This window comes from Equus caballus, chromosome 2 (genome assembly GCF_041296265.1).
Source record: "Equus caballus isolate H_3958 breed thoroughbred chromosome 2, TB-T2T, whole genome shotgun sequence".
NCBI classification, from domain to species: Eukaryota; Metazoa; Chordata; class Mammalia; order Perissodactyla; family Equidae; genus Equus; species Equus caballus.
The window spans coordinates 21030842-21053047 of NC_091685.1; the positions used below are offsets into that span (position 1 = coordinate 21030842).

The 22206-nt window shown below is 48.6% G+C and overlaps 2 protein-coding genes and 1 long non-coding RNA gene across 8 annotated transcripts in view; 2 read left to right on the plus strand and 1 right to left on the minus strand.

Annotated features, from left to right (window-relative positions):
* The window catches only part of OSCP1 (organic solute carrier partner 1), a 25448-nt gene extending 15212 nt beyond the window's left edge, over positions 1-10236 (plus strand). For both annotated transcript variants that reach the window (XM_001503624.6, XM_023633387.2), the window contains 6 exons: positions 5652-5755; positions 6204-6332; positions 6862-6931; positions 8488-8627; positions 9586-9649; positions 9888-10236. In XM_001503624.6, the coding sequence (XP_001503674.2) occupies positions 5652-5755; positions 6204-6332; positions 6862-6931; positions 8488-8627; positions 9586-9649; positions 9888-10004 (624 nt within the window). In that variant the 3' untranslated portion in view covers positions 10005-10236. The remainder of the gene's footprint in view (positions 1-5651; positions 5756-6203; positions 6333-6861; positions 6932-8487; positions 8628-9585; positions 9650-9887) is intronic.
* The window catches only part of LOC102150623 (uncharacterized), a 23823-nt gene extending 10198 nt beyond the window's left edge, over positions 1-13625 (minus strand). For 2 of the 3 annotated variants that reach the window (XR_011431794.1, XR_011431793.1), the window contains exons 1-3: positions 13101-13611; positions 12666-12798; positions 5119-5248 (exon numbers count right to left, since the gene is read on the minus strand). This is a non-coding gene — a long non-coding RNA (uncharacterized lncRNA). Of the gene's footprint in view, positions 1-5118; positions 5249-8630; positions 9391-12665; positions 12799-13100 lie in introns of those variants that run through there. The other variant, XR_011431792.1, reaches the window with a different exon arrangement.
* A 5749-nt stretch (positions 13626-19374) lies between these two features.
* LSM10 (LSM10, U7 small nuclear RNA associated) lies at positions 19375-21950 on the plus strand. 3 transcript variants are annotated; one of them, XM_005607199.4, is made up of 3 exons: positions 19389-19680; positions 20279-20448; positions 21136-21950. In XM_005607199.4, exons 2-3 carry the CDS (start codon positions 20280-20282, stop codon positions 21528-21530), a joined length of 564 nt encoding a protein of 187 aa, XP_005607256.1. In that variant the 5' UTR covers positions 19389-19680; position 20279; the 3' UTR covers positions 21531-21950. The 3 variants fall into 3 exon arrangements, with proteins under 3 accessions (XP_001499097.1, XP_005607256.1, XP_070105260.1); XM_001499047.7 differs by lacking the exon at positions 20279-20448 and having other exon boundaries at positions 19375-19680; XM_070249159.1 differs by lacking the exon at positions 20279-20448 and having other exon boundaries at positions 19430-19563.
* Positions 21951-22206: the final 256 nt, after the last annotated feature.

Consider the following 22206-nt stretch of genomic DNA (forward strand, 5'->3'; position numbering starts at 1 on the left):
ATAACATCAATATAAATTAAAATCTCTAATAGTCATCAATTAAAATAAAAAATATGAAAGTACAAATAAGATTGAGTTTTGCGTTGCTTTAAAATAGTGAAAACTCTGCATCATATTGTCATCAAGACTGAGCATATTTGGATATTATGGATTGTAGTAATATAAGCAGTCATATTGATTTCTCAATTCTGATAAGATAAAATTCATTATAATGAAAAGACTTTCCTAATAATAAGTCTATAACAAAATCACTAAAACATATTAAACCACAAAATATATTAAGCTTTAATTGCTAGATGGACAGGCAATGAAATGTCACAATGTTCATTGAAACATCAAACAAAATCGAACATCAAAAGAAATAGGGGTCACACAGCCTGATGACGTCCAGCCGCTGATTGTAACATCGGCCTGGTTTTCCAAGTCTGATCTTTAATGCTGTTTCTGCTGAGCTGCAGTTTGTGATTGCCTATACAGATTTTCTGTTTTCAAAGCAGTCTTGACAGTTTTTCGGTTTGTTATCAAAACCAACTAAATCAAGAAAACGCAGCTCTGATCTAACACTCTCTTGCTCGTTGTTTAACCAAAGCGAATACAAAACTCCTCATCTGGATATCCAAGGCTTTCTGGGGAATCACGAAACAACCTATGGTGGCCTTAATGTGGTCAAGGCCCTGACCTGTGCATGGGGCCTGGCCAGAAACTGCATGAAGACCATTTGGCGTCCTGAGCAGTTGTTTACAGCCATCTGAATTCCCACCGCCTCTCAGCCCTCCCGAACTCCTCCAGAGTTGCCTCCTAAAGGGTGGGCTCCTCAGGTCACCCACCCCCTCCCACACTCTCATTCACATTTGTGTGTCCTTCCTTCATGGACTCTCCTTGTGTTTTTCCATCTTCGCCTCTTCATAAATGTTCTTTCAGTCCCACTCCATTATGCACTCCACTTGGAAATATGTCATCCCTGGAAAACTAGTCAGCCTAACAAATATTTATTGAGTGCCCACTCCATGCCAGGCACTGCTTTCAGCATTGAGATATGTAAGTACAGAGAACAAGACAGGGGTCCTGCCTTGAGGAGGTTCTTGGCTAGTAGGAAGAGACAGGGAGGACGAGCAAGTCACGTTCTGGTTCTGATAACTTTTAGGAAGATGGCAAGATAAGGTAGTTATAGAGGGTTGCTGGGTGGGATGTTGCACTCGACCAGCACTGTCCAATAGAACTGCCTGTCGTGATGGAAATGTTCTCTGTCCGTGCTGTCCGATATGCTAGCCACTAGCCACATGTGGCTGTTGAGCACTTGAAATATGGCTGGTGTGACTGAGAAACTGACTTTTTAATTTAATTTTAATTTTCATAGCCACACTTGACTAGTCGCTGCTGTACTGGACGGCACATCCTTAGATGATAGAGTCAAGGACAGCCCTTCTGAGGACAGCCCTTTTAGCTGAGAGTATAACTCACAAAGATCCCAGGAAGAGCATCTAAACTGAAGGGAGAGCAAGTTCAAAGGCCGTTAGTGGGGAGAAGCATGATGTGTTCCTTGGATGAACAGAAAGCCAATGTGAATGGAGCATCTCTAGGCAGGAGTGATGCTCAGAATATAGTTAACAGGGGCTGGCCCCGTGGCCGAGTGGTTAAGTTCGCGCGCTCCGCTGCAGGCGGCCCAGTGTTTCGTCGGTTCGAATCCTGGGCGCGGACATGGCACCGCTCATCAAACCATGCTGAGGCAGCATCCCACATGCCACAACTACAAGGACCCACAACGCGGAATATACAACTATGTACTGGGGGGCTTTGGGGAGAAAAAGGAAAAAAGTAAAATCTTTAAAAAAAAAAAAAAGAATAAAGTTAACAACCTATGCAGCGTGGGCCCAGACTAATGGGAACAGAGGCTGGTCATAAACTGCTACTTACTGGTTGACTTAGCTCTCGGCCCTAGTACCCAGCTTCTTCTAAGACTAGAGGAAAGATTGCAAGCACTTTAAGGTGAGAGGTAACGTGATCTGATGTGGGTTCTGGAAGATGAACTGTGTGGGACAAGGGTAGAGGTGGGACAGCAGGTGGGAAACTCCTGTAGAAATCAGGTAAAAGTGAATGTGTCTACATGAGGTCTACCAGTGGAGACAATGAGAAGCGTTTAGGTTTGGCATCTGCCGCATTTAGGATCTCGGGGCAAGATCATCCAGACTTACTAAGAGCTTGGATGTGGAGAATGAGGGAAAGAAGAATGATGAGCAACTACTGCTAAGGTTGTGGCCTGAGCAACTGAGGTGCCGTTTACTCAGAGAGGGACGGGCTGAAGGAACGTATATTTGTGTAGAAAAACTTAGTTCTACGCAAGTTTGATTTGCCTGTTAGACACCCAAGCAGCAATGTCGAATAGGCAGTTGAATATCCAAATCTAGAGCTCTGGGGAGAGCCAGGCTGGAGGCATGAATGTGGGAATCCTCAGCATACAGCACAGAGGTGGCGTTGGAAGTCCTCTGGCCACTTGGGGAGGCTGGGCACTCTTTCTCACCTGAGGCAGGATGGGAGAAGCAGGGTCGGTGTTCTGCCAGCTTCCCTCTCACTTTCAGATCGTTATTCTCCCGCTCTCACACTCAGCCCTCCTCTTGTAAGGCCATCAACCATAATACCGTCCAGAGCCCTGTACTCATCACTCACTGCTGAAACTGTAAGCCACCACCATATTCCCTGAGCCTTTAAATCCCTGGCTCACTCCTCCCGACCACCGGAGTCCCGCCATCGTCCCGGGGAGCGTGAATGCTCATGGAGATGTCTCACACAGCACTCCAGCCCCGCAGCGCAGTCACCTTCATTTCCTTTTTCCATAGGAAACATGGTTCCTGCCCTCAGGAACTTATTAGAGAAGGGGAAAAATACACTAAGTGCCTTAGAGATGTTTGGTTCTGAAATAGAAGAGTGCAAAGAGAGAGGACACAAAGGAGGGGGTGTCGCTTCCACCCAGAAGAATCAGGAAGTCTTCATAGAGGATCTGCTGTCTTCTCATAGAAACTGGCTTCCACAGGCCCCTGGGGACAAGGGCAGGGGTCGAGACGGACACCTAGGCAGAGGACAGCGCCTCACTAAGGGCAGGAGGCATGTAACTGCCTGATGTATTTGGCGGTGGAGCGGGGCGGAAGGCTGTAAGCGATTGAGTGTGGCTGGAACATAAGTTCAAGGAGAACATGGCCACAGAGAGGAACAAGGACCACCTGGACATTCTCTGGCAGGCAGCAGAGAGCCACTGAAGCAGAAGAGGGACACGGTCAGACATGAGTTTAGAAGAGTCTCTTAGCAGCAGAATGGAGGCTGGATCAAAAACAGGTGAGGGGGCCTGGCCCTGTGATGCAGTGGTTCAGTTCAGTGCACTCTGCTTCGGCAGCCCAGGTTTGCGGGTTCGGATCCTGAGCACGGACCTATACCACTCGTCAGCCATGCTGTGGCAGCAACCCACGTACAAAATAGAGGAAGATTGGCACAGATGTTAGCTCAGGGCGCATCTTCCTTGGCCAAAAAAAAAAAAACAAACAGGAGGCAGGGAGACCAGTCAGGAGGCTCCTGCAGTGGCCAAGCAAGAGATGATGAAGGCCTGCACTAAGGAGCAGGGCAGAGAGGAGGGGCCGGATACAGGAGTGATCATTGGGTTGGCAGGACTGGGTGACTGAAGAGACATGGGAAGATGGTGGACGGGACAGCTTAGATTGCTGACTTGGCACCTGGCAGTGTCATTCAGGGAGATTAGCAACACCAGGGGAGGGTCAGGTTTGGGAAGACAAATGATGGGCCCTGTTCTGAGCAGGGTGAATTTGAGGTGCAGCCCATGGAATCTATAGGTGGACACATCTGATAGGCAATGGGATAGATGGATCAGGTGCCCAGGGAAGAAGGCTAAGTGGGAGCTCGAGATCTGGGGGCCATCAGCACAGAGGTGAACATTGGCTTATGGGAATAGATGAGATTACCTGGGGAAAAAAGAGGTGGAGTGAGAGGAAAAGGGCGGGGAGAGTCACACCCATAGCTGAGGGCCAGCAGAGGAGCTGGGCAAGCAGACAGACCCAACAGTCCTGTCGAGCCACAGGCAGGTTCTCAGGTCAAACACCACCACACACTTGACTTAAATTTGTACATTTCAGATCTACTAGGACATAGTCGACACTATTAGAATTAGGCTAACAGAGGCTCCAGCACATATGTATATTCCCACTTCTCTCTCCAAATTTTCTTTCTCCATGCCTGTAGTATTCACATCCCTTGGTCACAGAATCTCAAGTTTAAAAATTCCTTACAGGTCACCTAGCCAAACCCTCTGACCAAACTAGTTTATACATTCCCACCAAAACATGACTTGTGCCTGCCCATCTCTGCTTCTGAAGTGTCTTCACACCCACCTTCTTCCTCCAGGCCCCACACCAAACCCACAGTCGCCCCTACCCACCTCCCGTGCTGAGGTCAGCGAGCAAATATGCATGTGCTATTCAGCGCATCCTGCTTTATGGTATCATTTTTTTCCCCATTTTATGTTTGTGTCCTGTGTCCAATTAGACTGCAATACTGAGAGTATTTGCTACTATTTATTGAGCAGTTACTATGTGTCAGGCTCTGGGAGAGTGCTTTTTGTTCATTATCTGACTTGGTCGTCACACTAACCCATTGAATAGATCCTGTTATTACCCCCAATTTACCGAAGAGAACATTGATGCGCAGACAGGTTGTGTGACATACCAAAAACCCAGAGCCGAGGGGCGGCCCAGCTGAGAGGTACCCTAGCCAGTAACAGCAGCGCGCCACACTACAGCTTACAAACCCTTACCGCTGTGCATTCTCACTGCCTCGCACACAGCAGAGGCTTATTTTTGGTTATATTCCTAATATAATCTTGTAGAATTTTAGAGTTTGAAAGAACCTTCAAGTTTATCTCATTTGACAGGTGAGGAAGCTAAGGGCCTAAAAAATTGATTAACTGCTACAGTCTTCATGGGATTTTATCTGACCAAGACGTCAGTATAGAGTGCACAAACCAGGTAGTGGAAGTAAGCATAATGTGGTGTTTTTGATCACATAGAAGAGCTTCAAACTCTAATGCCAACCCGATCCACCTCTCCAGCCCCTTCTCACCAGTCCAGCTCACGGCTAAGACCTCGGGCTCCAGAGTCAGAAACTCAAGGGTTTGAAGCCTCGGCTCTCCCCGCTGTGAGCAGGCCGGCCCTGGGGAAGCGTCTTCACCTCTGAGCTGCCGATTCCTCGTCTGTAAAATGGAGATAATGAGGTCCTTGCAGCTCAAGCCTTGCGGCTGGATGGAAAGTTAGCAGGGAACTAAGGAGTTTAGAGTCAGTGTTGGTTTGGATGCCCGGGCCTGTCTGTTACTGTTCTCTTTGGGCAAGTCGCTTCACTCTGAACCTCAGCTTCCTCATCTTTCAAACGCGGGTAATACAGCTTTCCTGGAAGATTTGCTGTGCGGTTCGCAAGAAGTTCTGTTTGTGCAAACACTGCAACTCTGCAGGTGTGAGTTCTGGTGAGTTTTTCTCGCTTCTTACTGTTATAAACTCACTAGGTAACATTTCCAAACCCTTATACGCTTTCCAGCCTCAGAATGCTTATGTCTGTGAAAATGTGCTAAGAAAAACGACAGTAAGTGTATTGTTTTCCAGGTGTCCATATTTCTAAAGGACAGAGTTCAGAATTCTAATGGTCGCTTTGTGTTGCCCGTGTCCGGGCCTGTTCCCTGGGGAACTGAAGTTCCAGGACTCATCAGGTGAGTTCTCAACAGTAACTGTCAGATCAGTGCTTGGGGTGCCGGTAAATCCATGTGTGGCCACCACAGAGAATGCGGCATGCTGGGCCCCTCCCTTTCTTCAGCAGAGCACAGCAGCCAGGAGGTCATGTTCTGATGCCAGCTCTGCCGCTTAGCAGACACTTGAGGCAAACCGCCCCGTTCTCCAGGACTCATTCCCTCGTCTATTAAATGCTTACTGTGAGGATGACTAAGATAATAAGGCTCTAAATGCTTACACAGTGCCTGGCGCATAACGTGTGCTCGATAAATATTATTATTATTGTATGATTGTTATTACCCTCAACCAGCATCTTCATCTTGAAGGAGTGCATGAATTCCTTTTTGTCCCATAGTACAAAGAATAAAGGAGCCTCCAGGACTACCCCAGCTTGGAGAACATTCCATCATATCACCCTTTGTATTGTAGAATGTTCAACAGCAAAGGTGAGGAAGTGAAGACCGTAGAATTCAAGCACGGCGGAAACTATGTCGCTGCACCAAAAGAAGGTTCTTTCGAACTTTATGGAGACCGAGTCCTGAAACTGGGAACTAACATGTAAGCACATTCTCCCTCCCTGAATGAATTCAAGTCCCAGGGGGTCCCTTCATTTAAAACTCCAGCTTGACTTCTGCCGTGAAAATCCCTGCTGACAACTGGAGTAACTTCTCCCGACATACAAGGTGCAGAGCCCTGGCGTTTTCACAGGACACCTAAGATGGCCGAACATAACGCACCTCCACAGGTTTAAAAGACAATGTTAAATAGTCATGGAGCACAACTAGCCAAACCCTTCCCGCAGTGGAGACCCAGGAAGGCTCGGCCTTCACGTAACTGTTCATGTTTCTCCAGTGATACCCATTACTTTGCAAGAGGAAGCATTTGCACACAGCTTCCCAGGTATTTTGGGGGGAGGAGAAGTGAAATTTGAGTGGTTGAACCTACTTAGTTGTATTCTGTGCTCCCAGCACCTTTCTGGATGCTTTTTAATGTCTCACAATAAAAGCTGTGCACTATCTTGATGAGTAAGAAGGAATTCGGTGTAAAAGGGCTGGACAGTGTGTTCATGGTTTTCTGTTGACACCAGGTACAGTGTGAACCGGCCTGTGGAAACCCATATGTCTGGAGCATCAAAGAACTTAGCTTCACAGACACAGGTGAGCTTCTGCCCCCCCTCCCCCGTATTTATTTTCAGGCTTATTTCTAGGTACAAAAATCTTGATGGGGAGAAGGGTGGGAACTCTAGATTTCAAAGCCAGCCGCATTTCCCTCATTGTTTGCAGCCTTCTTGAGTCAGCGTTACGAGTACACAGGTTTTTAATTGTAGTTTCTCATGGAGACTTCCAGTGATCTGACTAATTAGGTAATTTTAGGCTTGGCTCAACCCCATAATTAGGCAGGAACCACACACCAGGATATGTGAAATATCATTGTACCAGTGCTATTAGGTCCGTGGGTGCTGAGTCCAGCACCTGTGTGTATTCTCATCATTACAACATCCCTTTTCAGTGCTTCCCTATAGATGATGTGGTAGCTAGGTTCAAAATGGGGTTTTAGGTTCTCTGAATTCCACCTTTACAAATTTTCACTGAACTAGGTACCAGCCAGCTATAGGACAAATCACGGAATAGTCAGTTATTCAGCAAACATTCGCTGAACTAATTCTGTGGGCTGGGTACCCAGGGACACAAAACTGGCTTAGTTGTGGTCTCATCCTGAAGGCCTAAAGAACTCTGGGCAAAACAGCGATCGAAACAAATAACCGTAACACAGTGGTATTCTGAACAAAATGCTGTGCCAGAGCACGTGTTCTGACCAGTAGGGTGGGGTGGGGGGCAGGGGGCAGGGGTCAAGAAGGATTTTCAGAGGAGGTGACATTCAAGTGGGTCTCTAGAGTGGGTAAGATACTGCGTAGCTGAGAAGGAGAAATGGGCCTGCAGACCAAGGCGACAGTGTGGGCAAAGGCACCGGGGGCTAAAGAGCAGAGTGCTGGCGGAAGTGGGGAGGCAGCGTCTCTCCCACATGCTGCCTCAGAACGTAACTGAGGCAAGCAGCCTGAGATTCAACTGGATGGGGACACTGGGGCCTTAAAAAATTTGGACTTTGTCCTTTAGGCAGGAGACAGAGGGGTTTGTCTCCAGCAAGGGAGAAGTGAAGTGAGAACTATTTTAGACAACTCTGGCAGCAGAGGGGACAGCTGGATTAGAGAGTGCCAGGTCAGGAGGAGGCCAAGGCTCAAGTAGGGCCAGACGGTGAGAGAGGAGGGAATGGATGGGGGAGTGCGTTCATGACAGTCACCACCTGAGGGCAGTGCGGTAGCTCCTCAGGAATGAGGGCCCTTGGACCCGGAGCCTTTACTGAGGCTCCTTGTAAATGCTGAAGGAGCCAGACTGACTGAAGAGGAAGCAGTGTCCTCCTTAAAGGAGGAAGGCAGTCTGGGGAGAGCGGGGGTCCCTGGGGCCTTCCACTCATCTTGAAATTGTGAAAAATTTCGGCTTTGCTGCCTTGCTCGAATCCCCCTGCTTCTGACGCAGATTATTTCTCCTTTTGGTTAAGCCTGTTTTCTGTGCTTTATTTGGACCTGGTTCTCCCCAGAAACAATTTAAACAGTTATTGTTTTGCCTTGTTTTGTAATACCACCCTGGGTCTCTGGGTCTCCACAGGAAACGTGATCACCTTCATGTGGCTAAAAATCGTGAAACTGTTTCTGCAGGAAAGCATTGCTCCAAACCCACTTGCTAAAGAAGAGCTGAATTTCTTGGCCAGGCTGCTGGGAGGGATGGAGACTAAGAAACCCAGTGACCCTGAGGCGAGATTCCGGCTGAATCTCTTCGCCACTGAGGAAGAGGAGGAGTATGTTTTAAACCCTTTTTTTTAAGACATGTAAAAAATTTACATGACGTTTTAAGACATGTATAAAAATCCCGAAGGTGATAAGAGCCAAAAAATGACCATGATAAACCAGTGACACCTGTAAATACAGATGAGAAGATCATAAAGAAAATAGCAAATTCAATAACCTAGTTAAAGCAGAATCCACCAGTATTAAATAGCCTGAAGCTTCTGGATTCATTCAACAGTAGTTCTGATGTTTCACTTAGCAAGGCACAGCTGGACAAGAAGTGTTGGTGGTCGAGATAATCATATCAAGCAGAGTCTGTTAAGAAACCCGAGGGAGGTTAGAGGGTGATGTCTTTGGGATTAGACAGTCTCCCCCAAAACCAAGAGCAGCAGTCATTCACCGAGATTTATACAGTGGTGTACAGAGCTTTTCTGTCCTTCGTTATCTCTTGATCCTCCTCACAACCAAATATTTGGGGGTGGGGGGTTGCCTTCTGTTTCCCTGTCCACTGAATTCGCTTCTTCTGTGCACTTCTGTGTGGCAGGTGCTATGGTAAGTGCTGGGGACACAAAGTTGGAGCCTGTCCTCAGAGCTCCCAGCATAGCAGGAGGATGAACGCTTCATGACTTATTTCATCACCGTGTCATAAATGCTCTGATGGATGACACGGTGACTGACTTTGCACCGGCCGACGGAAGGAGTTGGCATCTGAGCTGGGTCTTGGGGTTTGCCAAGCAGAGGAAGGGGAGGAATATTCTTGGCAGAGTTTGGTATCTACAAAGGCACAGAGACATAGAGGACTTGACTTTCTGGAGTGCAGAGTGCATGGGTTGGGGACAGTGGAAAGGTGAAGGGAAGTAGCAGAAGATGAGGCAGAAAAAATAGGTTGCCAGATTATCAAGTGTCAGATGACCATGTAGCAGGGAGAAGACCCTAACCTTTGACCCATTTCTCTACCATCTCACGCAGGCAAGCAGCGCTCACCAGGCCAGAAGAGTTATCCTATGAAGTTATCAACATACAAGCTACCCAGGTGTGTGCAGGGGATTACACAAGCCAAATTCCCCTCCCCACCTGTAATAACCTTGAACTTCGAAGGCCCCCCCTTCTCCTCTCTAATCAGCATGTAACTATAGTCCCTGTTCTGACAAACAGGTGAGGAACTGAAATGCATCCCAGTGGGGGGACGAAAATTAAACACCAGTTGCACAAAGAGGCTGTGGCGCCAGCACGTCCTCTCCGTTCCCTCTCACCTCTCGTTTCTCTACCAGGACCAGCAGAGGAGTGAAGAGCTGGCTCGGATCATGGGGGAGTTTGAGATCACGGACGCGCCGAGGCAGAGCGCCAGCAAGGGGGACGATTTGCTTGCCATGATGGATGAGTTATAGCTGTGCCGACCAGGCATACCCCTCCCCTATAGGGAGAGGCTGCCTGATGAGGACCCTAGGGGATGCCCCAGGGAGCGAAACGATGCTGCTAGTTTCCTACTGGGTGAAGCCCTTCCGCCTTGTTCCTGTTTATGTTGTAACGGACTACGTGAGTCTCCCTCCAGGAGCGCAGTCTCTGGAAGGAGCACGGGCACATATTTTCAGCAGAATATATTCCGGCTTTTAAATCGGATCTTCCCCATTTTCTTTCTGGTTTTATGGCAACCATCCAAGGCATCCTGGGCCATAGGTTCAAGCCCCAGAGAGGGAAGGGGGCATTCCTGTCGCCACTTTCAATTACAGCTTTCCTGTGGGGACCTACAGCTCACAGGTGCCTGGGAATCGTCATGAAACTTCAGAGCTTTCTGGGATGTATTCTGCCTTGTACGAGAGTTTGGACTAAGTGGAAAAGACAGTTGCCTCAAACAGTTAGGGCCCAGTTTAGACAGCCCTTCTCTCCCTGGTACACTGGGAACTGTAACCTCAGAGGCAGAGTAAGCAAGGCTGTGGCAGGGACACCCAGCTGGGCCCCACGCAGTGCATGTGGGGTTTGAGTTCTCTGCACATCTCTCTGTCCGTATGAGGTGTGGGCTTATACCACGTGGAGATGTGTACCAAGGAAATATTTTGCTTTTCAGCATGATATGTACTCCTTACCCCCAGAATCTTCCTCTGCCACAGTGTTCTTTCCTCCTCGGGTCACCTAGCATGATATGCCATGACACCTGTCTCCTCTGCTTCACCGTCAGTGGCCAAGCAGAGCCTTAAGTGGGAGACATGGGTGGCACATGTGGTGTGCCACTGGCCCTTCCGCAGGGTGCCAAGTCTAATTGGGATGCATGTAAAATATCTCAGGCCACGGCTGCCCTGATTGCCTCAGGAAGGAGCGTCTGCCCTGCACCACATGCTCATCCCAGGACTAACTGGTGGGCTTGGGGCCAGCCAACATCCAGAGGTCAGTGTCCTCTCAGTCCTCTGGAAGGAATATCCAGAATGGCAGAGGGTAGGAGAGAAAGGGCAGGAGGAGGGTAGCTGAGCTGGTCATTGCCTGAGACAGACCAACCACAGGGACCACTCAGGCTCCTCGCACCTGGGCAAGAGTGGAGGCAAACACAGTTCTGGAATGTGAGGGCCAGGGAAGCTGTCCTTTAGCTTGCCCAAGGCATGGGGTTTGGATACAGAAAGGTAAACCACCAAATAAATTTAAGTTGCTTCCTACCCATGAAGTTACACTTCCTCACCTACAAAGACCCCCCACCAAGGGGTCAGCCTGGTGGCAAAGCAGTTAAGTTCACATGCTCCGCTTCGGTGGCCCTGGGTTCACCAGTTTGGATCCTGGGTGCAGACCTACGCATCGCTCATCAAGCCATGCTGTGTGGCAGCATCCCACATATAAAGTAGAGGAGGATTGGTGGCGGATGTTAGCTCAGGGCCACTCGTCCTCAGAAAAGATAAATAAATAAAATGCCTTAAAAAAAAAAAAAAAGACCCCCACCAAAAGTTCCTTTGGGGAGGAGAAGCATATCGTGCTGTAAACCACTTGTTACAGGCTTACAAAGTGCCTTCTGTTTTAAGCAATCTGGCCACCAGTGGGGGTGACCTAACTGGGTGACAGCTGAAGGGGAAGGTTCTCTCCTGTTCTGAGTCTGGCTCCCACCACCCTGCCACAAACGCGAACTTCGCTGTGGGCTCTGAGCATGTCCTGGGGCCTTGGAGGTGGGCCGCGAGCTGCCGAGAAGCAGCCGCCTCCCTCCGCCTACCCCAGAGCCATGCCAATGGTTTCAAACGTATCTGTCCTCCTGGTAAATAAACAAGATACAGATCTCTGGTAAGGCAGCCTCATGATGAGGCAATCTTGGAGTTTCATGTCTCTAGACTTGCACAAATATTGAGAAAAACAAGTTTATTTGCACGGTGGTTTAGAGCTTCCAGAGAAAGCACGAGAGTCGGGAGGAGGCAAAGAAAAAAGAAGACAGGGATTACTCTGGCAAGAATGCAAACCAAGTACTAACAAGGCATCAGTGTTCACTTCAACCAGGCCACAGGCACGAGGGTGTCACACAGCAGTGCCCAGTGTGCTTCAGGGGAAGGCACGCCACGGTCAGAGCCAAGATGCTGGGCCTTGCTCCCATCGCCCCCTAATGCACCCTGGCGTCTGGGGCAGTTACCCTCCCCGAGCCTCAGCCCCTCATCTGTAGGAGAGAGAAAGAACTAGTTCAGTGGCTCAAAGCCGACTTGCCCAGATAGGTTGTTGAGTTTACAGATTCCTAGGCCCTGTCCCAGGTGGGACCTAAGGATGGGAATTTTTACCCCTCCTGCCCCCTACTCCATGCTTGGGGGTATAGAGCTGCTCTCTTTCAGCTTGTCTGTGACTGACCTCTTCTCAACTAAGTTTCAAACTATTCCTCTCTTGTCCTTAACAGAGTGTGAGAATGCCCTACAGATTATGCACGGTAAAGCGCCAGAAAATCCTTCTGAACGAAAGTACTTCAGTGCCTCCCAAGAGATGTGATAAAAATTGAGGGGGGAGAGGAAAAAAATGTACTTAGTCCTCAGTTCTAAGAGGAAAGTCATCCCATGTAGTCCACATAAGTATCTAACCTTTTTTAAAGGTAAACTCACTTTTCGCCTTAGATCCACATCCTATAGGTGAGAAACTTCAGCACAGTAAGCGGATCCCAGAGATCCCGAAGTCTAACGAGGATCAGACTCATTCACCCACGTGCGTCTGGTTCACATCCAGTATAGAGACCGACTCAGCCACAGGAAACCGTAGAAAGAGAGATGCAAATTTTAGAAGAAATATATATTTGCCATACAATACCTAATTCTAAAAACTCAAATTCAAGCCTGAAAACTAATACAACCTTTACCCACCCCTCACTCTCTTGAAATTATGCCCTGGATAACTCCTTTTCAGCTGCTAAGTTCCTGGACAGCTGACAGCAGAGAGAGTTAAAGGGGATGTTTTTAGGCCAGGGAACCGCCTTCACAGCTGAAGGTCCCCTGCCGAGCTTCGTGACTTGCTGTGAAGGAAATTCTCAGATCATAACTTACCCCCTTTCCAATAAGAATGTCGAGATGCTTTCCAAGGGTCAATGGAAATTATCGTGGATTATTTGATGACCTTAACATTTCCCCCCTACATACACGCTGCATTTCTTGTTTGTTTCTGGCCAGTGGGTGCCTCTGCTGACAAAAATAGCACTAGCTTCTCTGTTACTTCCCAGAACTGCATGAAACCCCGGCTGCGTTAGCCCGGTGAGGCCACACCACTAGCACAGCCCAGAAGGGCTGGAGGCAGACCCCGCACTCCTAAATCCTAGATGTGCGCATTTGCCTCAGATCCCTCTGCCCTCCTTTCTCCCTATAAAACTCCCTGACTTCCTTCTGAAACGTCGCGGCCAGCATTTTTTCAGGTTCTCAAGGGGAAGTCGTGGTGTCAGCCAAGGACATTTGACCCGGGTTTTCTGGATAACCTGAAGACCTCCCAGCTTCGGTTGCCAATGAGAAGATAGTCCTGGGTTTGTGACTCTCACTCCTGTCTCCTCTGTACCTCAGCCTGTCTGTCAGCCACGCCCTTCCTTCCCTTGGCCACACCCAGCTCTCTCTGCACCTCAGATGTTTATCTGAATGGCTGCCGAGGATCTGCTCCTCTCCAGACCGCTCCACACACACCTTCGCCCTGCTTCTCCAGGGCCTCGTTCTCTCCGTCTTAATTCATCCAGCTGCTCCTGCGTCCCTCTCCATGCCCTCGCCAGCCCTCCAGCTTCCTTGCTGCCTCACCTTCCCCCGCCTCCACCACCATCTCCCTACACAGGCGCCTCCTCCGTCCCCAGGCCCCCACTGTGCTAGATCCAATAGCCGTCCCTCCTCCCCATTCTCCTTGGCTGTCTGAAGGCTCTTGGCCCTACTAAACGCCCCTTCCTTCCTAAAACTCCCTCACCCTTTGGTGGCTCAAATCATGCTACTTTCTGACCATACTTCCGCTCTCTCCCTCAGTGGCTTCTGACTGAGGATTGCCCTGTGTGATATAGATGTTGATGTAGCCATTTTTAAGTCTGTCAGGACTGCCAGGTCAGTTGCCAGAGGATCCTTACTTCATCCCTGGCTTGTTTTTTCCCATTGCTTGCTCTCATCTCATCCCTCAGTCTCCCTCCGGTGCCCGCCCTCCCCCCATCCCTTACTCTCACCCCAGTGCTGACCAAATGTTTTATGTGCCCTTCAGTGCTTAGTTTGCATTCTTCTGCAAATTGTTTTGCATCCCTTTTTTTTAGAGAGGCCATTACTTTCAACCATTACTGTTGACTCGCAAATCCCTGTATCCACCCTCACCTGAGCGGCAGGCCCACTCCCTGAGAGACTCCACATCACCTCACATTTAGTGTCTAACACTGACATCATGTTTATTTACTTAATACATTTACTTCACTTTCAAAAGGCATGAGGGAACTTCTAAAATTAAATATAATACAAAATAGGACAGTTTTCCATAGAAAAGAACTAGAAGCAATGAGTAAAAGTTACATGCATCTGGTTCACATCCAGTATAGAGACCAACACAGCCACAGGAAACCATAGAAAGAGAGATGCAAATTTTAGAAAAAATATATATTTACCACTACATCTGTGGTTAGTCGTTAGTGCCATCAACATTCCTAACAAAGGAGCAGAACACCTGGCAAAGACATGAGTTGCTGGTCACTGGAGTCTGTCGAGGGCATTTGGACACTGAGTGGTAGCTTGGAGCGGGTGACCTGGGAATGGCCCTCAGGACTCTGTGATCCTCTGACAGTTGGAAACAGAACCGCGACAGAGCTCATCTAAAAGGAAAAATTCAAGGCTCCTGAAATGAATTAAATTCAGGTGGGCCGTGTACTAGTTTGGGTTTTTGGCAGCAAAAAAATTGAAACCAATTCTGGCTACTTAAGTAGAAAAGGAATGTACTGAAAGGGCTTCAGGCAACTGACAGTTGTCAAGAAGACTGAAGAACCATGAGAAAATGGCCAGGAAGAGGGAAGGGTAGGCAGCCTAGGGAAGGACTCCAGCACCAGCAGCACCCGGGAATAAGGCGCTGGATGACGCAGACACCAGGATGGAGCCTAAGCAGTCCCAGCTAGCTTGTGTCACTTGCTCCAGATTTAAACGCCTGAGTTTAGGTCACAAGCCCATGCTGTAGCTGACAAAGATCAGAGACAATATCTGGCCTTTAAATTATCAGTAGTGGGATGCAGAACCCCAGCTCCCACCAAAATTCATAGAATGTCAGATTTCCCCAAATGTGGGGAAAGGAGTTCAGTGGCTGAATAACCAAAAAATGAGATATCCTCCACAGGCATGAGCCGCGTCCCCACTCCCAACCCTGTTATTCCTATCAGTGGGCCACCAGCTCTCTGGGTATGTTGTTAGTGCCCTCAAGTTGATTCTGACTCCCACTGACCCCGTGTACAGGAAGAGCGGAACCCTGCCCTGTCTTTTTGCATCGTCCTCTCATCTTCCGATGTTATATCAGACAATGCTCCACTGCTATTCGTAGGGTTTTCTTGGCCAATTTTTTCAGAAGTGGGCGGCCAGGTCCTTCTTCTTCGTCTGTCTTAGTCAGGAAGCTCTGCTGAAACCTGTCCACCGTGGGTCACCCTGCTGGCATTTGAAATACCAATGGTGTAGCTTTCAGCACTACAGCAACACGTAGCCGCCACAGGATGACAACTGACAGATGAGTGGTGTAGTTCACTGACCGGAAACAAATCTGGGCCACAGCAGGCAAATTTTAACCACTAGACCACCAGGGCTGGCTATATCTCTCTAGATACGCAGGGTTAAAATTTAAATCCTTGATTCCTCCTCCTCCCACCCGCACTCTGGATTTAATCAGCCTCCAAGGATTCTGATTAGCTCTTTTCAGGATCTTTAACATTCATCTCTTCTTCCCAGTCCCACTGCCACATCTTCATTCAGATCCCTGTCACCTTCTCACCACATCCATAAAACCCAGTGTTCCTCAAGCAACTGTGGTTTGTAGTGTGAAGCGTTTGGGCCTCCTAAGGCCTTCTCCCTGTCTCAACGCTCAGGAGACTAGTAGGAGAGGTGAGATTTACGTAGATCAACACAGCGAATCTGCAGGCAACAAGCAAACCTATAGTGAGCGATATGCCATAGGGGTCAGAGGAGAGCCGTCACTCCCAATTGGGGGAATCAGTGAAGACTTCAGAAAGGTACAGCGATTGAGCTAGGCTTTGAGGGAGGGACTGGACTTAACATCCACAGATAAGAGAGGATCTGAGGCAGACGGAGCAGAATAGCAAAGGCAGAGGCGAGTACAGGGCGTGTCTGGGGGTTGCTGAGTGGCTGAGTCTGACTAGAGAGGACAGTGGGTCTCAAATTTTAGTGTGCATTGTTAGATGTGCCAATTCTCAGACTCCACTTCTGATTCTGTAGGTCTGGGGTTGGGTTAAACAAGCATTCCAGATAACAATAAGGCAGCTGGCTCCCTTACCACATTTTAAAAAACACTGGTTGGAGAATTTGGGTAGAGTACCTGGGGGAGATCCAGCTGGAAGGTAGGTTGGAATCAAATCAGTGTTAGCACTGGAACCTTTATTCTGCTAGTGAATTGAACGTTTTCTTGGCACGTAAATAATAAGATCATAATTGTACTTTGTTGGCAAAGGATCATGAGACACAAAGACCGGTAAGATGGTTTTTCTGATGAATCAAGTGAGAGAAAGAAGGTCTCAACTAGGGTGGTGGCAGTCAGAGTAAACAAAAGGCAAGTGAAGGATGGGAGACACACTTCAAAGAATTTGCAGGGCTCAGTGCCTGTGACAGGTGTCGGGGAATCAAGAAGTGATAGAAGTTGTCAAGTTTATTCATGGTGCCCAACTTGGGTAGTTGAAAAATGGTGGTAGCAACCACAGCAATAGAAAAATGCAGAGCAGCAAGTGATTTTGAAAGGACTTGATGAATTTGTCTCATAGACGTGCTGAGTGTCAAGTACAGTAAGACATGTGGGAATCAGCAACAGACAGTTGGAAAATGGAGATCTGTAGAGCAGTCTGGGCTGGAGACCCAGACAAGAGACTCAGCGCATGCGGTAGATGGCGTGGAGACAGACACGACCAAGTAGAGAGCTGGACTGGGAAGAGAGCCCCAGAGAAAGCACACGCGTTTGGGGAGCAGGAGAAGAGAGTGGGGTTAAAAAAAAGGAGAGATGGAGAAGAAGCAATCAGAGAAACAGGAGAAATGAAATGATGCAATGCCCCAGGAAAAAAAAATACCAAAGAGGAGGATGGTCAATATCATCAAGCACTGAGAAGAATCCAGGGAAACGGACTAAGAAAGAAGATAAAGGTTCTCCTTATGAGTAAGGAGATTATTAGCAACCTTTGCCAGAGAAGTTAGTAGAGTCTTGGGGGTAGAAGCCAGATGACAGTGAGTTGAGTGAGTAGGTGAAAGCCCTTGGGAGAGAACAGCAGTTCTCAAACTTTTGGGTCTCAGAACCCCTTTATACTCTTAAAAAGTATTGAAAACCCCCAAAAGCGTTTGCTTATCTGGGATAGATATACAATATATCACCTATATATAAAACTGAAAATTTTAATGTTCATTCATGTAAAAATAACGATAATAGACCCATTAACATATTTTTATTAAAAATAATTACATTTTCCAAAAGACAAAGTTTGGGGAGAAGAGTGACATTATTTTACATTGTTGCAAGTCTCTTTAATGTCTGTCATAACAGAAGTCAGCTGGATTCTCGAATCTGCTTCTGCAGTTAGTCCGGTGTGATGTGTTCTTTTGGTTGAAGGACACGAAGAAAATCCAGTGTCACACAGATACGAGGCTGGAAAAGGGACTACGCTTGGAGAAACACCGGTATAGAGGCCTCTCTTGAGAAGTCTGACTGTGGAAGGGGAAGCTTGCATGGAGGAGAAAGTTTCTGTTTTCAGGATAAGAAGAGGCCACCTGTGATCGCGGGTGAAAAGGGCAGGCTCCTGGGGAGATGGAAACCAATGAGCGAGAGAGTGAAGGAACAGAACCAGCCTAACTCTCGGTGAGCATCTCCTAGGTGCCAGGTGCTTTCACACACTAATGAAGGTCCCTCAAACCTTATGACAGTTCTCTGACATAGACTATCTTTTTTTCTCCTGAGGAAATTGAGGCTGAGATGAGCGACTTTTCCAAGGCTATACGGAAAGACCTTTTAAAAATGTAGATCAGGGGCCAGCCCAGTGGCATAGTGGTTAAGTCTGGCACTCTCTGCTTTGGCAGCCCTGGTTCACGGGTTCAGATATCAGACACAGACCTACACCACTTGTCAGCCATGCTGTAGCGGCAACCCACATATAAAGTGGAGGAAGATTGGCACAGATATTAGCTCAGGACTAATTTTCCTCAAGCAAAAAAAGAGGAAGCTTGGCAACAGATGTTAGTGCAGCATTAATCTTCCTCAGCAAAAAAAAAAAAAGTAAATCAGATCCTGTCACTTCCCTTTGATAGCCTATTATTGCACTTCTAGTAATAGACAAGGAATCTGAGGCACAGAGAGGATAGTTAAGTTGTCTAAAGTCATAGTTAGCAAGGAACAGATTTGAACCCAGGCACTGCCTCCAGATCCAGCACTCCTAACCAAGAAATCCAAACTCCTTACCTTGGCTTACAAAACCCTAAATGCTCTGGCTCTTGCCTTCCTCTACAACCTCTTGTCACACCACTCTCCTCAGTCTTACTGGCCTGGTGAAACCAAATGATGCAATGCCCCAGAAAAAAAAAAAAAAAAGACGAAGAGGATAGTCAGTATGGTCAAACACTGAGAAGGACATAACGGATGTTCCAGCCTGTCACGGAAAGGTCATCCAGCCGAACCTGTTTTTCTAATCTGTCAAGCTCATCCCCACCAGGTCCTTTGCGCCAGCTTTTCCCTCTAATTACAATGTTTCTCTCCTAGTTTTCACAAGGTCGTCTTCATGCCATTCGTTTCAGTTCAAATGTCACCTTCGCAGGACATCCCTAAGCATCCACACAGCCACTATCATATCACCCTATTTTAATCCTCTGAAGAACTTTTATCATAATTTTCTTGTTTGTTTTCTTATAGACGACTCCCCACACACACCCCCAGTAAATCAAAGGGTCATCAGATCAGGGAGCTTGTGTCCTTAGTCACCGCTCTACGTCCAGAGCCTGCGAAGGAGCCTGACACATTGGCGAAAGCTTGATGAATATTTACTGAATGAATGAATGACTCCAATGAAAGAGAGAATCCAATGACGTAGGCCGAGGACTGCAAGAGCGCGAGCCACGGCGCCCGCGAGGCATTCTGGGGATTGTAGTTCTGAGCTCGCCCCACCGTGGCGCAGGCCCGGCGCGCTGACGTGCTCTCTATGCTCCGGGAGGGCAGAGTGGCTCCGCCGTTGCCATGGCTTCTGAGGCCCGCTGCTGGAGGGAGCCAGCTCGCTTAGGCGTCTGCTAGCTTCCGAGGCGCCGCGGACCCGGAAATCGGAAGGGATCCGGCGCGGTGGGTTTGGGGAGCCTGGTACCCCGGAACTCCAGAGAGCGGCGGGGAGCAGGGGCAGCGTTTTCTTCCCGAATTGCTGAGTATAGCGCATCTCCGCAAGCCCACTCCCACTGCTCTGTGAGTAAAGGGTCGTCCCCATCCCCATTTTACCGATGGGCTAACGGCCTTGCAGAAGCTAAGTGGCTGGCTCGAGGTGTCCCTCCTAGGAAGTGACAGAGCCCGTCCGAGAGCCCGGGCCTGCCTCTTTGCAACCCCAACCCCTTGCTTCGGCGTACTCCTGGGGAAGCCTGGGCGGGGTCTTTAGACTCTTCCGGCCCAGCTCCCAGCCTCGCTCATCAGTGGTGTGGGCTGGCTTGCCCCACCTGATGCCACCCTGCACAGCCCTGTCGGGATTCTGAGTGAGGTCTTAAGGAAAGAAAATTCCACCAGCATCCACTCAGCCTCTGAAAATAGGGGATAGATAAGACAAAGTTACGTTAATACAATATTGGGGCGCGTTGAAAGCAGAAGAAAGTACCTTCAATGTAGCGAGATTCTGTAAGCCTCATGTAGCCTATGGTTTAATAGATGTGAAAACAGGTTCAGAGACATTGAGTAACTGTCCTAGGTTTACAGAGTTTGTGGGTGGAGTGGGGATTCCAACGTAGCTTTCTCTACCTTCAAAACCTATGTGGTACTATTCTTTTCAATTAGTTACCTAAATTTCTACTTATAGGATGGCTGCATGGTGTAGACCAGTCGTTCTCAGAGTGTGGCCCCCCAGACCAGCAACATCACCATCAACGGAGAACATGTTAGAAAGGCACATCCTTGGACCCCACCTCAAACGGGCTGAGTTAGAAACTGGGAGTGAGGCCCAGCAATCTGTTTTAACAAGTCCTGCAGGTGATTTCTGAGGCACACTAACGCTTGAGAACTGGTGATTCATCTAGGGGCCCTGTTAAAACGCAGATTCTTCAGGAGGTCTGGGGAGAGACTAGAGAGTCTGCCTTTCTAACAGGTGCCTGGGTGATGCTGAGACTGCTGGCCCCCAGACCATACTTTGAGTCGCAAGGGTGTAAATTACACTCTAGATGATCAGTGGTTCTCAAACTTGGATGCACATTAGAATTACCTGGGAGCTTTTAAAAAATAGGATACTTGGGCCGCGCCCCTGACTAAATGAATCAGAATCTCTTGGGTGTGGCAGCCAGGTAGAAACTCACTGGGTGATTCTAATATGCAGTGAGGGTTCAGAATTGCTGATGTGGGGTTTGGAGTCGGGCTGCCATGGATTTGAATCCCAGCACCACCACTTATCAACTTATGATGTTAGGCAAATTACTTAACTTCTCCTGGCTGTATTTTCCTCATTTATAAAATAAGTATAATCGTTGCAAGGTGGTATGAGGATTCTGAGGTGTGCACATGAGTACCTGGCTCCTAAGGGTGCTCTATTGACACAAAAATTGGGGAAGTACACAGGCTGGGGGGAGTCCATGCTGAGAATTCTGTGCTAGAACCTGGTGGAGGTGAGTTGGCAGCTGCACCCCCTCGCCTGCTGCAGCTCCCATCTGTGTGCTCCTCCCACAGGGAGCAGCCAGCAGTGTGGAAGAATGGCCGTCAGCCACTCAGTGAAGGAGCGGACCATCTCAGAGAACAGCCTGATCATCCTGCTGCAGGGCCTCCAGGGCCAGGTAACCACTGTGGACCTGCGGGATGAGAGCGTGGCCCGGGGACGCATAGACAATGTTGATGCTTTCATGAACATCCGCCTGGCCAACGTCACCTACACAGACCGCTGGGGGCATCAGGTCGAGCTGGATGACCTCTTTGTGACGGGCCGTAACGTCCGTTACGTCCACATCCCAGATGATGTGAACATCACCGCTACCATTGAGCAGCAGCTGCAGGTCATCCATCGGGTGCGCAACTTTGGCGGCAAGGGCCAAGGCCGGCGGGAATTTCCCTCCAAAAAGTATAAATGAGCCTGTCCCATGAGCAAGCTCCAGTCCCCACTCAGGTTCCTCCAGCGTTCTACTGAGCCAACTGTCTGCCGTCCTTCGCTGCCCAGAACCTGGGAAGGGATGGGGCCCAGCCCAGAACTGATGTCTCTGACAGACACCACCTGTCACAGCTGCCTTTCATAGGGTTCTACTTCCCAGACTCACCCTGGGACTCAGAATCCTATTTTTCTGACTGCGGCCTTGGGGTAGGTGAAAATCCTCCCTTTTGATCATTTGTATCTGAATCTTTTGATATACTGGTTTAGAGAATCTCTCAAAGAGTCTTCAACCCTCTCCCAGTGAGTGTTATTAAATGTGCTCAGCCTGAGCCACCCCTAAGTGTCCCGGTTTCTCTTGTAATTGTGTTTGTTTTCTCATAAAACTAAATTTGGATACAAACAAGCCAGTGCCTCGTGCTTCTGCTTGATGTGTGCCAGGCTCTCTGTTGGTTCTGTACAGTGGGGCGCTGACTCTCCAGCTTGGCTGCCCAGCCGAATCACGTGTCCCACCATCAGCTATTCAGATGTAACTGGTACGGGGCTTGGCCTGGGCATTGGGGAGTTTTTTTGTTTCCCAGGTGAGACTAATATGAGCAAAGTTGAGGACTACAGTCTGGAGACTGTAGGAGAGTCCTTCAGTCTGGTCAGGTGGAAAGTGG

Coding starts and splice junctions, on each gene's coding strand:
- LSM10 (XM_005607199.4), top strand. CDS start 20,280: ATGGCTGCATGGTGTAGACCAGTCGTTCTCAGAGTGTGGCCCCCCAGA. Junction 20,449..21,135: donor TGTTTTAACAAGTCCTGCAG/GTGATTTCTGAG, acceptor CTCCTCCCACAG/GGAGCAGCCAGCAGTGTGGA.